At 39.8% G+C, this 15,345-nt stretch overlaps 1 protein-coding gene across 1 annotated transcript in view; it reads right to left on the bottom strand.

Moving 5' to 3' along the window:
- Positions 1-15,345, bottom strand: part of LOC308397943 (neural-cadherin-like) — a 348,547-nt gene that overhangs the window by 181,961 nt on the left and 151,241 nt on the right. Inside the window, exons 8-13 of the mRNA XM_080884232.1 lie at positions 15,065-15,237; positions 8,284-8,452; positions 7,496-7,666; positions 6,828-7,000; positions 4,899-5,066; positions 1,749-1,998 (exon numbers count right to left, since the gene is read on the bottom strand). Of these exons, the coding sequence (XP_080740358.1) occupies positions 1,749-1,998; positions 4,899-5,066; positions 6,828-7,000; positions 7,496-7,666; positions 8,284-8,452; positions 15,065-15,237 (1,104 nt within the window). The remainder of the gene's footprint in view (positions 1-1,748; positions 1,999-4,898; positions 5,067-6,827; positions 7,001-7,495; positions 7,667-8,283; positions 8,453-15,064; positions 15,238-15,345) is intronic.

Here is a 15,345-nt window from a genome sequence, read left to right as displayed (position 1 = left end):
ATATCTATGCTCACTCCCAAAAGCTGTCAAATTCTTCAAAATAATTTGGATTTGTGTAGTTTTAAACAACTCTACTGGAAAATTGGAGCTCAGTTGGCAGACTTCGGCTGCCCTGCCATCTCTATTCAGTCTTTATTTTCTTCTGTGGCCTCAATTTAGAAAGGACCAGTACAACAACAGATCAATGCTGAATAACAAGACAACAATAATAATCTGAACTGAACTTTTCTACTGTACTGAGTCAAAGCATACCACAGAAGGTGAGAATGCTCAAAAGAAAACATGTTTTATCAGCAACATGCATGTAGAGCTGCAACTAACTGTTCACTATCAAATACACAACCTGTTTCCGCCTCAGTTTAGTTTGTGCGACTGGTATTGTAACACATTAACTAAACATCAGAGTCATGCAGCGACACCGCATTCTTCACTTTTTTAGTGTTAAAAGAGGCTGCTGGGTTTAACAGAAACATTATGGCTCTGGTAAATTATAAAAAAGGTCACTTTGACAGCAAGTAAAACAATAAAAAACTCTTATTTAACCAACAAATGACCAAACCATCACCTTCATGTTGTTCTGTGCTGACTCTATAGCCACAGAGTGTGGGCAAAGTAGTCATGAACTCATTTTTAAGTGCAGTACTAGGTGTGTGCTGCTCATATTGCTTTATGTGCCACCGCTGGCTTTCTGCAAGCTGTTTATGTGTGTTTGCTACTCTCTCCCCTCCCTCTGCTGCATTTTTTCATAACACATTTGTTCCTATGGACATATTTATTATTTATACATATTATTTCTGGCTGCTGTTACAACCAAATCTCCCCTTGTGGGACAATTAAAGTATTATTCTATTCTATTCTATTTTTCTTTTTTTTACTGTCAGATAACAATTGACAATGAAATGTTGACGTTAACGAGGTCGCTGCCCTGCACCGCTCAAATTTGGATTTTTGGAAGTTCAATGCTGACTGACAAAATCTACATTGACATAATTTTAAAAACAAAGACTGTGCTGAGAATCTATCTGTATTTACAAGTTATCAAGTTGTCTCATTGCACACTGTACTGTGAGGAGTATAGTATACCATTACCTAACTGTGTGATATTTAAATGGCATCATGCGCGATCTTAAATTCAACTTAAGTTATTTTATTGCAAACAAATGACTGTGTAACTAATAACTGATGAAATTACTAGTAATGTTATCAATTGTGTTGATGGTAAGTTAGAAAAGAAGATACTTTTGGAGTTATTTGGACTTATTTCCCAAAGATGCATAATGACGCTTATTATCAAGTATTTTCTTGATTTTATTTTTCTGTATCTTGAAAACTCGAGAAATTAATTCTGTTTGGAGCTTATTTTACGCAGCCTGACCAAAAAAAACGACTCGACTGGCATTTTTTTGTTTTGTCACAGAACAGAAATTCATTCCTTTGCTGAACTTCCTCTCGCTAAATTCTTACCTGCTTCTGATTTAATGCATCTGTGTGACATTGTCCTTGTACCTTTAATCATACCATGTTTTAACAACATTGTTTTGCTTATGTTTACTGTTCACTTAACGGGCATTTATTAAAGGCATCTATTGATAAAACAGTAAGTTTTAATAAATAAAATGTGACACATGGAAGGCTAAATTATTCCACAGGGCGACTGTTGTGACAATTTCCATGAGATATCAAATGAAACATGTTACATTTGGAGATTCTAAATTACAAAAAGAAAGCGTGAATAAAAGAGGGCTTACCAGTGACATTGACATAGACTGTCGTGAAGGCAGCCAGTGGTACAGCAGCAACATTCTGAGCTCGAACCCTCAGCATGAAGTTCTTGGTGGTCTCATAGTCCAGGGGCTCTGCCACCAGGATAGATGCCGAACCATCCTCTCGGTTGGGGGTCAAGTAAAAGCGCACTGGCATGTTGGTCTCTGGGACCATGCCATCCTCCAAATTATAAGTTACTCTGGGATCTCCAAGAGGTGAAGTGGCTTTGATGGTCTTTTTGGAACAAAGATAAGAAAAGAGGGAAACAATAAAGGCAAAATATCAAAACAATGGGATACCTCACTTTTTTGTCTGCATGACACCACCACAGAGGGGCTGTCACATAAATATTAAAATCTCCACAGAAGGAATTTTAGTGTAGCCTTCATCCATGTCTGGGAAGAAGTCTTTGAAATGGTCAAAGTCCACTAGTGGTTCCTCAGAAAACTCAATAAACTGCACAATAAATGATTTAATGAACTTCTTTTTTTCTCCTTGTTCCCATTAGATAAAGTGTCACTATAAATGAGTTACTCTGACTCCCTGGAAGTTGTCTTACCAAATAAACGACTGAATTCACATTTAATACCCACAACAAGGTTTGGGTTTATTTGCCTCCACGTGTCGTTCTCATTTTCTCATATTTGGAAGTCACCCATAACGATTCTACCTGAGAGATGACCAACAGCACAGAAATCCAGAAAACCAACAGCAATTTGCATTTGGCAAATTTTTTACATGTTTCCAATTATGAACTCTGAGAGCTGGAAAAATGCTAAATTCCAGCAGTGACCCTCAGGACAGGAAGGGAAGTGTAAAGAGCTACTGCTGAGCTCCAATTGAAGGGTGCATTACAAATAGGGGGAAAACGATCTGCCCAAATGGGAAAAAAGCCTTTTACAGCCCATAATAATGAACACTAAAATAATAGAAAGTCTCAAACTGTTACACTAGACAACAACCCGCTGAAATGTTGTGGGATGAAAGGGAAACACTCTGCTCTTCATTCTGCTTTCTCCATAAACTAATTAAGGAGAAACTATTCAAAGCTGATGCCACATACACCCCAATTAAAATCAAAAATGCCATTTCGGGCACGATGCGGCTTGCCTATGGGTGACCTAGCTGTATCCATTCAACCTGCAGAGCATGGCAGCTACAATAATGAGACACCCTGCGAGGCATGCGGAACTAGCAAACATGTCTGACTACTATATGCCCCGATTTAGGACATAAAAACTCAAAATGTCCATGGCAGAGATTTAACAACCCACCGAGAGTCATTTTATCTTTGCTCAACGGTCAAATCAACACTGATCTGCCATCTCAATTTATACTCCATACCGCAGGGACCGCGCTCTGTGTGCTTCCCTTTATCAGCATCTCCAACAAACACAATTAAACACACACAGTGCCGTATAAAGTATTCTCCCATGTCTTTTTATTTCAACCCTTTGACTTTGAATATTCATCATAAACTTTAATGGATTAAACTGCTTCCAAGAGACTCTTAGAAAATACTGTTAATGGCATGAAAAGCCATGTCCATAAATAACAAAGTGCTGTTGACAGGATACATCTGAACCACACAAGCAATGAATCAACAGATTTAAGGGTCTTTTGAATGTCTGCATTTTTCTGTAGCTGCGGTTTCTAAACCTGTAGCTGCACTGGCATCCCACACACTTCCTACACAGTTACACTCTTTTGTTGTTGCTCGCCATTAAGACCGACTGAATGCCTTAAAAACACATCAAAGCTGTAAAAAGATTGTGAGGGAAGACCGACACAAAACGGGCCTCTGCTCTTCTCTTCAGACACGTTTAGGAAGGGATAACATTTAATGTTGTTTCATAGTCTGTACAATCTTTAATCTTTATTTTTACTAAAACTGGGCCTTTTTTTCTCCAGTTTCTCCAGTTTATACTTGTGCATAAAAGCAGTATTTCCACATAACTCCTTTATTATTGAAGACCAAAGTAAAAAGCCCGCTGAGAAAATCCCCACTAAAACTTTTTGAAAAAAAAAATTGTTACCATGAAAAATGGATTAGAGTGTAGCAGGGCTTTGTGTACAGAAAGAATCTGAAAACACAAGCATTATACATGTGATAATTGCCCCCGAAAAACGAGCAGGAACAGCCCGACTGCCAATTAGACACTAGATGAGTTTAAAACAAAAAAAAAAACAAAAACGTTTAATTTTAAAATCAAAGTAAGTACTCCTTCAAACAAAGAAAAATAAAATTATTAACATATAAATATGGATTCATGGCATGTCAAGTGCATCTTTTACATACATGTACATATCCCACTTCACATGTACTTGACATAAACACAACACAATTCATATATATAAAAACATACTGTGTAAGTACTGATCTAATCTATTTGTGTGCTCTGGAGGAAGCCTGACTCCTCCGTTCTGCATGTGCAAGTCTCCTTGGGCATCCATCAGAATGAGCGTGTGTGTGTCTGTGTGCGTTTAGAGGAACAGAATAAAGCTCAGTATGAATACGTGTGATAAAGCGAGTAGTAGAAAGTGCTTTTATTATTCAGTAAGAGTAGAAAACTATAAAACTATATAAAAGCCAGTCAATTACTTTTTAGTGATTAGATTACACAGTATCAACTAATTTATTTTGCATATTGTATGTCTGGTTATAGCTTCATTCATTAAATCTCTCTCAAGTTTAATGCTGCAACTGTTTATTCTGGTGCATTCGTTCACCACAAATAAAGACAACCATCTCTTTAACATTTTTTTTCATTCAAGTTGTCTTTTGTAGGAAATGCATGACACAGCTACACACATTCATATCTCAAGAAATATGGGGCATTTTATAGTGGTAATGAGGGAGGGGCAAAGACTACATTCCCCATTCAGCTTTATCCACACTGGTTGAAGAGCAGAGCACACTTCTTCAAGCTTAAGGCCGATTTATCTGTTGTGCTGTACCAGAGACTAGAAAGAGAGATCATGTTTCTCCAATATTAGCTTGTCTTCACCTCTTCATCTTTACCTTACATATAGAGAGCCCCAAAGCAACTGGTGAGAATTGCTAATGTATAAATAAATTTGCACTGAACTGAATTCAAACCCATATGTTTCTGTGCAACCCCGGAGCAACATACCACGATGGGTGTGTCCCGGACGGTGTTTTCTGGTATGACTACGTTGTAGTTGTCTTTTTCCCACTGTGGAGGCTGGTTCTTCACATTGGTGATGGTAACAGCCAGCTCCACTGAACTGCTCCTGTTTCCTCCATCTGTAGCCACAATGTCTCTGGTAATGTAGGTCCTCTGCGGAAAGAAGTCCACACAGGCAAAAAGACGAGAAGGGGGAGAGAAAGTCACAAGATGTTGTATTCAGTGGGACCGAGGGGTGCGTAATCGTGGCTTCCTTACAGACGCACTGCAAAAACTCAAAATCTTACCAAGTATATTTGTCTTATTTCTAGTCAAAATTATCTCATTACACTTAAAATAAGACACAATCAGCTACAGGGCAACATTTCAGTAAGCTAAAGGAACTTGTTTCAAGACAGTGAATCTTGAAACTAGAGAAAAACTAGAGATTTTTCACTTGTTCCACTGGCAGATTTTTTCACTTATTTTAAGCTAAAATATCTTGTATTAAGTGAAAAAATCTGCCAGTGGAACAAGTGAAAAATCTCTAGTTTTTCTCTAGTTTCAAGATTCACTGTCTTGAAACAAGTTCCTTTAGCTTACTGAAATGTTGCCCTGTAGCTGATTGTGTCTTATTTTAAGTGTAATGAGATAATTTTGACTAGAAATAAGACAAATATAAACTGATTTCGGCAACCAATCCATTGTCCACACTTCAGTGCAGGATGAAATCGACGGTAAGCTGCATTCGGGTAAACATACTTAAAGATAAGTGTATTGATTGAAGGGCATGGCTCATTGTCGAGCAACGGAGGGGAATGGAGTTTTGCAACCCTTACAAGAGCAATTAGCTATCAGAGGAAATGATCTGTTCTGGCAAGTAAAGAGAAAAAACGTAACAATACTCTGTAACCCCAGTGTGAATGAGCTGTCATTATTTGGGGAAGTTTTGTCCAGAGCCTCGTGGTTTATGAACCAAGTTGTGGATGTTATGGGCAAGTTGTAATTTCATAATTCTGAGTGAAATAAAAGCTTTTCCAATAGCAATATTTATTGCAGTTACAAAAAAAGCACTTTTTATTTCAATCTTTGCTCTCAGCAATTAAGACACTGAGGCTGTCATGCTGGCAAATGATGAAGAAGTAAGTATGTAGGCATTGCCTGGATCTGTTCATTTGTACTCATTAGTAGGAAAAGAAGTTTATATTTTCAAACAGGGCCATGTTCTGGCGAACAATCCAGTGAAACCAAAAATACTGGCTTGGTTCCAGAGGTCAGTATAAGATGCAAGGTGCAGAGGTTACAAACATTCATTCGTCTTGGCACTGGAAGATGGTTCACCGCTGATTTTGGGGCTTTTATCACTACAGCACTCATCTGAGGTGCAGACTTGTTTTGCACAGGCTACGTGGCAATTTCCTCTATTGCTTGTTCATGTTCCCACCAAGATTGTTTTTCTTGTTAGCAGTGAAGCAGGCAGAAGCAGTGAAGTGAGAGAAATAACAGAAATTCTCCTGCAGGCAAAGAAAAAGGCCTTAGTGAAGACATTATCACATTCGCGGGCTGCGGTCTGCTGCTGGCCACAGGACTTCTGCCCCCTCACGGTCAACAAATAAAGGGCTGGAATGCAAATGTACTTGGATACTGGGAGAAGTAGCTTAGTTTAGTTAAAATCTGAAGTTCCCTGCTGCCTTTTTTATAGTTCTCCAGTAGAATTATTAAAGGAAGTCTCACAATTTCAGAGTTTTTCTATCATTTAGAATAGCTTGAGCTTGAAGCTCCAAGGAATCCTGCAAGATAAGTAGCTGCATAGGTTATTCATGTGTTTGTTATGCATCTGGAATCTCATTATGGACTTCCATAGGAACGGAAAACTGTACGAGTTAAGCCTTTTAAAAAAGAGCAAATGGTATCCAGAACATAGCTAAAGTGTACCTGCGAGATGGGTTGGTTAACGTACACCCAGCCTGTCAGTGGGTTGACCCTTAGGTACTCTGGCTGCTCATTAGACATGGAGTATGTGATGGCTGCATTGGTCCCAAAGTCATCGTCGTGAGCCGCCACCCGTAAGAAACTAGTTCCAATCATAGTATCCTCACGGAGGAAGTCTGTAGGAGAAGAATAAGAATAAGAGTGCTTTGCAATTCAGTGGCTCAAGAGACCTTAATTTGTAGTCTTTGATATTGCATCCATCAGCACAGAGGCAAGAGAGAAACTCGAACTTGAAACAATAAAAAAACAAAAAAACAAAAACTGTAGACAAACTTTAGTAAACAAAACTAATTAAGAAAGGAATTCAGCAATTTGACAACAAATATGAAGCTTAAACAACCAACAACAGAAAGCAGAAAACAAAGACAAAAGAAATTCCCCAGTGACATGAAAAACTGAATACATGAGCAATTAGTAAAGAGCTCCAATTCTGTAATACTAAAAATTCTGCCATCATAGGAATACTAACACCAACACTGTTAGCTCATTAGCGTCAGTTTTTCTTGTCAAAATAGGGAGAATGTTTTTTTTTTTTTTTTAAATCTTGTTTTTAATCTATATGCATGTGCTTTCATTCTGCGATGCAGCAGGTCGAGCTAATATCTACTGACACTCGTATCTGAGGTTCTCAAACTTGGGACTGTTGTCATTCTGGTCCAGAATGAGAATGTTCAGCTGACAAATGCCAATCAGCGGGTCAGCCGCCTGGTCAGTGGCAGTCACTGTCACCGCGTACTCCCTTTGCCGTTCGCGGTCAAATTTCCTGGCCGTCACAATTACTCCTAGAAAGAGAGATAACAAGGTCGATCAGATAGCTGAATCATAGCAAACACTGCTTGGTCTCATGTCCCCCAGAGTACTTGTAATTTAACGCTAAAATGATTGCCTCTGCCTGCTTCGAAGCTAAACTTTAAACACAGTAGGGAAGATGAGAGGCACATTATGAAAGAAAATGAGACTTTTTCAAGAGTAGTTATTGTCAAGTCCAAAGAGAATTGTCTTATTTATTTTAGAAATAATTTTTAGCAATGTAATTTACAATATCTCATGCTCTACTGTTGCTACTGAATAAAAAGCTCCATAATATATAAACATATTAATGCATGATAACTTTTAGCTCAACTACAGGTAAAGCTGCATAACAATTCAGTCCAATCTGCAGATACTATTTTTTATATATAATGAATCAAGCTGAAACGTGCCTGAAATAAGCTTAATAATCAAAAACCCAAAGTGGCTCATGTCCAGCACTTTTCCCATTTATTCCCTGCACAATATCGACCACAGACTGACAGACTGAAAGGAACATGTTGTAAAATATTATCCACGTGGGATAAAAGCCTATGTGTTGTTCTGTATGTGTATGTGTGTGCACACGAGTGCTTGTATGTTTCCGTACCGGTTTCTGGGTGTATACTAAATGCAGGCACAGTAGAGTCTTTGTGCATGAAGCCATATGTGACCCTGCCATTGGAGCCTTCGTCAGCATCCACAGCATGAACCTGCAGAACAAACGTCCCCGCTGGCTGGTTCTCCAGGACGGATGTGCTCTCACGGTACTGCTGACACTGAGAATGAGTGAGGCAGGGAGGACAGGTGGGAGGAAGAGAAGACCACAGGAGTGAAAGTGTGAAGAAACTTAGATCAATACGCCATTCCATCCAAACAGTCAGCAAAGGTGTGTGGGAAGTTAAATGTTGAAAGGACAGATTTAAAATTACTACAGTAGTCTTTTACTGGGGGACAAAAAGTGTAATGTTGAAAATAACCACAGGAAAGAAAGTGGGAAGCCTGTGCCCAGCAAGTTTTCTTTTTCTTTAAAAAATATCAGCTTTTGCTTAACCTGTTTAAAGCGGAAGTGGTTGATACCGGGGTGGTGGAACAAATCTCAGATGCCATTAGGCAAACGCTCTCAAAAGCAGTTTAGCAATGTGTTGGTTGTTGCTTTTGTGTTTTGAAAAAGGTGATTTTTTTGGTGTACAGTGTGCATGTTTACTGCTAAGAGCCTTCAGCAGCGTTCAAGGAAACAGAAAACACAAAAAACGTCCATATACGGAGAACCCAGCACTCCCAACATGTGTGGGTCACGCCCTGGAAGCCTCGTAGTGACCAACGCCAGGAGTGCCCTAGATATCCTACGGTCTATCAAAACACTGACCCTACAATGTGAATTAAAAAACAACAACAACAAATGTGTTTTAAATGCTCTGTAGGCCTGACAGTCTGACCCTTGACGACACATTCATGGTGGGGTGAAAAAACAAAACAAAAAAACACCCAGTGGGTTCTGGGGAAGAAATGCCATCATGCTGCTAATCTGAAATGGAATTCTTTGGGCTTGGACATGGGACTCATGCACTAAAGACTTTCAGGGAACAAGAAATCATAAGATGTCTGTGTAGGTTCTCAGTTATCCATCATGGCAGTCTAAGTCGCTTTCTTTCTAAGCTCTTTAGACTAAGTTACAATAAAGGTTTACATACACTGGGGAGGAACGTCACGGCTATTTGGGACTTATGGAGATTTCTTTGAACTTTTCTTTTTCCGGGGTGAAATAATTGTTCAGCATGCATCTTAAATTACTTTAAGACAACAAAAATTGGATGTACAGTACTTACGTATAAAATGGGACAAAAGTATACATAAAGGCTCAAATATGTACATACACCAACACTAATCTTTGGTTAAATGGCCTTTAGCAAGACAGGCCTCAACCACACACTTTTTGTAGCTACAAGCAAGCTATTGAGATAATTCTGCCTGGATATTTGACCCCTCTTCTTGGTAGAATATGTACAGGCATTTGGTTGTCCATGTGGGTCGCTGCAAACTTGGTGAAACCTTCCAGCAGTTACCATGGCAGGCTTGAGCCTTAGTGGCTTCTGGGTTGTTCCTGAACATCCTAACCATTTTCCTTTCATCTTAGGCTGGCAGTTATGGTTTTCGTCCATATATTGGCAAAGTAGACACATCCCAAAAATTTGTACTGTTGAACAGTTGTTTGAGATTATGATCTTGGAATCCGCAGTTGTTTAGAAATGACTCAAAGAAACCTTCCCGACATGTATAAATCTACAGTTCCTAATCTTCACTGAGTTCCATGGACTTTCCCATTGTTGAAAATCCCCAATAAATTCCCAAATCCCCAAAACTTGTGCAACTCGTTAAAGATGTATGCTATAAAATCATTCCACCTTGGAAAAAGAAGAGTTCAAAGAGATTAAAATTAGCCACACATTACCATGACATTGATGCCCACGATGAATGGATGTAAACTTCTGGCAACAAATGTATGAGTCATAATATAAAAAGACAGGTCAGTTTGATACCAAAGTTAATGTTTCCGTGCAAGCTTGAGATCAATGAACAGAAACTGAAAAGACACATGTGTAAGTCCAAATAGGACTTCAGGATCGATGCAAACGTAGCAGAAATTCCGAGGGTGGTGTATGGTTTCAAAAGACTTTAGACCTTTAAGAACAAAGAGGGAATTTTAATAAGGCTTTCTTTTGTTACAGTAACAGAACTTTTTGATTGCACATCATCTGTGTGCCTGTGTGTTTGGAGTATCTTTTGAAAGAGAGATGAACTGAACTGGATCAAAGATGGACATAAAAATATTCCGAACATTTACTTTCAATGTAGACAAGCTCCAACATTATATTTCTAAAGATTCTATTATAATTGCTGTTGGATTCTCTGCACAGCACACTTCTCTTTTCCCAAGGTACAACTTATAGATTCCCTGTCACCTTGATGTTTTGCACTGAGATCAAGGTAATGTGATTAGGAAAAAGAGGTAGGAGGTAATTTTTTGGACTATTCAACCATATGTCGTGACAAACAGAGATCTGAAAATAAAATAGCAGGCAACTAAACAGAAACAGAAACAGTTATGACACCCATGTCGGAGCTATTACAGCAACAATTCCCTGCAGATAAAACTGCCAAGAGGAACAGCAGAAGAGTTTGTGCATAACATTTATGGCACTGTGTTCTTTTTTCCTCTCAAAATGCTTTTAGAGACATGTCTTTTTGCTATAAAATGTGCAGGATCTGCTAAATATGAAAGAAAAACAGAGAATACACTTAAATTATGAATCATTTGCTGTCCTCGGTTTTAAGTGTTGGAGGATCTGGAGTTTCCCGAGGGAAGGGTGATATACTGTATATACCCAGGAAGTGAATACTTTAAAATTCAACTCTAAAACATTAACACTACTCCCTGTTTAACACCGCATGCATTCTTGGAGTCATCATAGAGATTTATTCAGTGCTGTCAGTTCTTTGCGTGTTGTAAGGTAGCTGCTCCCTGTTGGCTAGCTCAAAGATTTTGTTAATCACAGAACTTGTCAGACACATAAGGAGCTTTAGTATCCCAATTTAAGCACCATTTCTGCTTTGCTCAATTTATCTTTATTGTATCTTTTTCTGTGGTCTTTTAACTTTCTCGCTTATTCTTTATCCATCACAAATTCTTTTTTTTTTTTTTACCTGTTTCACTGGAGCATTGATGTTGATGTACTACAGAGGCAGAGGAAAGAGAGAAATACCTCAGTGCTGCTGGCTGATGTGTTCCTTTGACACCTAATTAATTACAGGAGGGCTTTGTTAAAGTTGTCTCCTGTTACCTTTACTCCATGCCTACTCTCATTCTTTCTAGCTCATCTCCACTGCCACCCATTTTTCCATCATCCGGCTTTTTCATTGTTCTTTCACATTTGTTTGCTTCCATAGGTTGTTTTGGGACTTTGAGGAAGATAAGAAGGTCTGGCTACAAGCATCTAATTTATTAAAAGGGTCAAAGTGTCATTAGTTAAAAAGTTGTTAGCCGACAAGAAACGAATCCTCAGGAGGTCAGATGAGAGACTTCGTATGGAAAAACACAAAAATAAGCCTAAACACAAAAAAGAGATGTCAAAATATGCACTGAAATGTGCAACTTTTTTTCTTTAGCTTTTTCAAACTACCACAATTTATTGTGAGTGACAAGCAGGCTTTGTTTGCTCACGAGGAAATGAGATACAAATAGTTAAAAAAAAAATCACTGAAAAGGAAGATTTGGCTACAAAAACAAACCCAACAGCCTGTAGAGGTGAGTCAGTTTATTCATCAAACGCAAGCAGCAGCGAAGCCTTCCGCTATGCCCGACCGGCTGTCGGGACACCCTACATTTTTAGCTAAGATTTGTATTTGAGAAAACAGAATTAGGTTAGTCGTGAGCCAGTAGTTGTGAATGACCATCATTTAAGACCGTACTGTGAAACCTTCGTAACAGGATTTTGTTGACCTCAGCTTGTTGTTTAGAAACATAGTTTCTGTTGCATTTACGTGAGGTTTCAGCTCTAAATACATGTAACATGTATACTTCAGAATATCACAAATAAAAAAGTCACTTGTTTGTTATAAGTAATTACATAAGTAACTGTGATGATCATAAGAATAAAACTGTTTTAAACCTTGTGTGCCCCGAGCTCTGAAGCTAATGAACTGCCTCTCTGAACCACTCACACTTTTTGTTCTCTCTGTTTCATTATGGAGTCCATATTTAAGCTACTAAATACATACTGACCAAGAAGGCAAGGCATTGGCCATCGAGGACTGGATGAATATAAAAGCACATACTAAATTCTGTAATGACACTGAAGGAAATAAAACTGCAGTACTGACATGAAGGCTGCTATGGATGTGGCAGACTTCTTCCTTTGAGCTTCTGCTCCCTTACAATAAAAGGAGACAGTGGAGGTGTGGGCAGTGGGAACTTGGGATATAGCAGGAAAAAGTGGAAGACTTAGTGTGCTGCTGCGTGACCCAGCAGAAGCGTAGAACGGGTGGGCGGGTGAATAGATGACAGTGGGATGGGATTTGGTATGTGCTTACCACTTAGACCCCCGGAGAGCAGTCATTTTGGTTTTCTACCTTAGACCCCTGCGGAGTCATCATTTTGCGTTTCTACCTTTAAAAGCCGGAGAGCAGTCAGTCAAATGCTGGAGTCGTTCATATGTATATTAGGTCGTTACCTAGGAATTCTGGAGGGAGGGGAGTGGGGGTGAGTGATTGAGGGGGTGGGGGAGTGGAGTGTTGCATGATGTCTTGGAAGCGGTTTCGTGCCATAGTTCCAATTATCTGTGGGTTTCCCAGGTTTGCTGACCAGCAGTCATTTACCGATGGAACCCTGTAAACCCCCCGCAAGATGACAATTGCAATAAATGCCATTAGTTCAGGGAGGTCCATGAACCAATGAACATGCTCCATGCACCACTCAGCAGGCCATTTGTAAATATGTGTACAAATGGTTGGTTTTTTGTACTGTTTTCATCAATAAATGTCAGCAACAAAGGACATACAAAGGACATGTGTTGATTTCTCCCTAAGATGGCAAACTGAAACACTCCACTCCCCCACCCCCTCAATCACTCACCCCCACTCCCCTCCCTCCAGAATTCCTAGGTAACGACCTAATATACATATGAACGACTCCAGCATTTGACTGACTGCTCTCCGGCTTTTAAAGGTAGAAACGCAAAATGATGACTCCGCGGTCAATTTAGCCAATTTAGCTTCCACTTCCACCATTTGACTGCTCTCGGGTTTTATAGGTAGAAAGGTAGAAGCCTGGGGATGCTAGTGTTACGGAGGAAAAAGTTGCTTAATCAGCACTTTCAAAGTTGGCTTGTTGGCTGGTTGTTTTTGACCACGCTGCTCCAGAGTTCCCTTTTTATTGTTGTTTTTAAAACCGTGCCCTTTGAGACAGGCACTGTCCTGTGTTTTATTCAGTTTTACTCAATATGTTCTGCTTCTATAAAACACTGTATATGAGTGCAGATCAGAGAAGTACTAAAGCTTTAAAAATAAATCTAATCAGCTTATGTAACTTTCTGCTCCTGGGAAATGCTGGAGCCTCCACTCTGTGAGATCTTGCTTCTCTGTTTCACTACCTCTCTGCGAGCCTCTTGCTGCCTCTGTCTTGGTCCACTGATCCAGCCCTGAGTTCCACAGAGGCTACGGCATGTCGTAAGATTGGGCATCAAAACAAGATAAAAGGGCCTTTCTGCTTCAGTGTCCTGCTGCTGGCTTCTAGTGACCCAGGAACCACCAGCGAACCTCGGATGTCTTCACTAACTGAAACGCTAATGTACAGCAGGGTTTTTCCCAGAATTTCCTTTTATTTTTCTCTATTTTTAGACACTAAAATGTTTTTGTCTGTGATCATTAATTTTTATTTGCTACATTTTCTTTTCTTTTAACTCCAGGTTTGTGTGCTTTCATCATTTCAATTCTTTTTGACTTAGAAGAGTCGTTTGGGGGGGTGTCTGGGGATTGTCTGTCCATTGCTCACAGCTTTCTGCCAGCAGGGAAAAAAAGAATGAATCATAGACTACGGTATGATGCCAGGAGAAGATTCCTGAGAGAGACAATTGAGCATACAGTGCACATGAAAAAAAAATGCCGACCAGGAATCCCTCTCTTCTTTTCTGTCTTCTCTCTTGGCTCTCATTTTGTTGCCTGTCCCTCTGTTTCTTCTTGAAGTGGAACGAAAAACGCCTCCACCCCCACCTCCACCCATGACAGAGTGAGCCAGGTTTATTCAGCATGGCCCCACTCCTAATCTTGGCTCGCGATACCTCAAGGGCCTTGAAAAGTCATCCCATTTAAAACTGAAACATGGCTAGTGAAGTAAAAAAAAGCAGGAGGAGATGTAGCACTTCGAGAGTGGCTCGGTCGGGATTTCTCCCACGTCCCTTGAAGCTTTAATTAAAAGACCATGATGATGTAGGAGAGAGATGAGAGAGCAGATATGAGGGTCAAGCTCACTAATCGCTCCTCCAGAGAGGAGAGATAGAGGCTAATGAATAGAGGAGATAGAAAGACAAAGACAGGGAAACAGGAGTGGAGGAGAGCTACAGGGGATAGGCAGGCGCAACAAGAAAAGAGTGAGACAGATATATTTAGAAGAAAGTAAAAGAAAACCTTGCATAGTGACTACCGTTTCTCCTGCCATTGTCCTAGGTTAGTGGTATGATTTGGGAGAGCCCCTCCCACTGCTGTTATCAAACCAGTAGAAAGAGAAAGACTAAACAACATTTAATGAGGCGACTGTGGGTGAGGGATCATCTTACCTTCTCAAAGACAGGCTTGTTATTATTAATGAGGCGACTGTGGGTGAGGGATCATCTTACCTTCTCAAAGACAGGCTTGTTATTATTCACGTCGTCCACTCCAACTATGACCTGAGCCGTGGATGACAAGGCCTGAGGTCCGCCTGAGGCATTGTCATCCGTGGCTGTAACATTGAGGACATATTCAACACCCTGGAGGCGAGGGGGTGGGCTGGAGCGCAGCCGGATCAAGCCTGCAACCAAACATAACGATGACAGTGGTTAACACACGCACACAGTCACACTCATTACACTCAGCTGGTTCAATTTTGAGTTTGAAAAGGTATAAAGTCATTATAGCA

Source organism: Rhamphochromis sp. 'chilingali', assembly GCF_963969265.1.
Source record: "Rhamphochromis sp. 'chilingali' genome assembly, chromosome: 6".
Classification (NCBI taxonomy): Eukaryota; Metazoa; Chordata; class Actinopteri; order Cichliformes; family Cichlidae; genus Rhamphochromis; species Rhamphochromis sp. 'chilingali'.
Note: the sequence above shows the minus strand (reverse complement) of the source record. Positions and strands in the feature narration are given on the sequence as shown.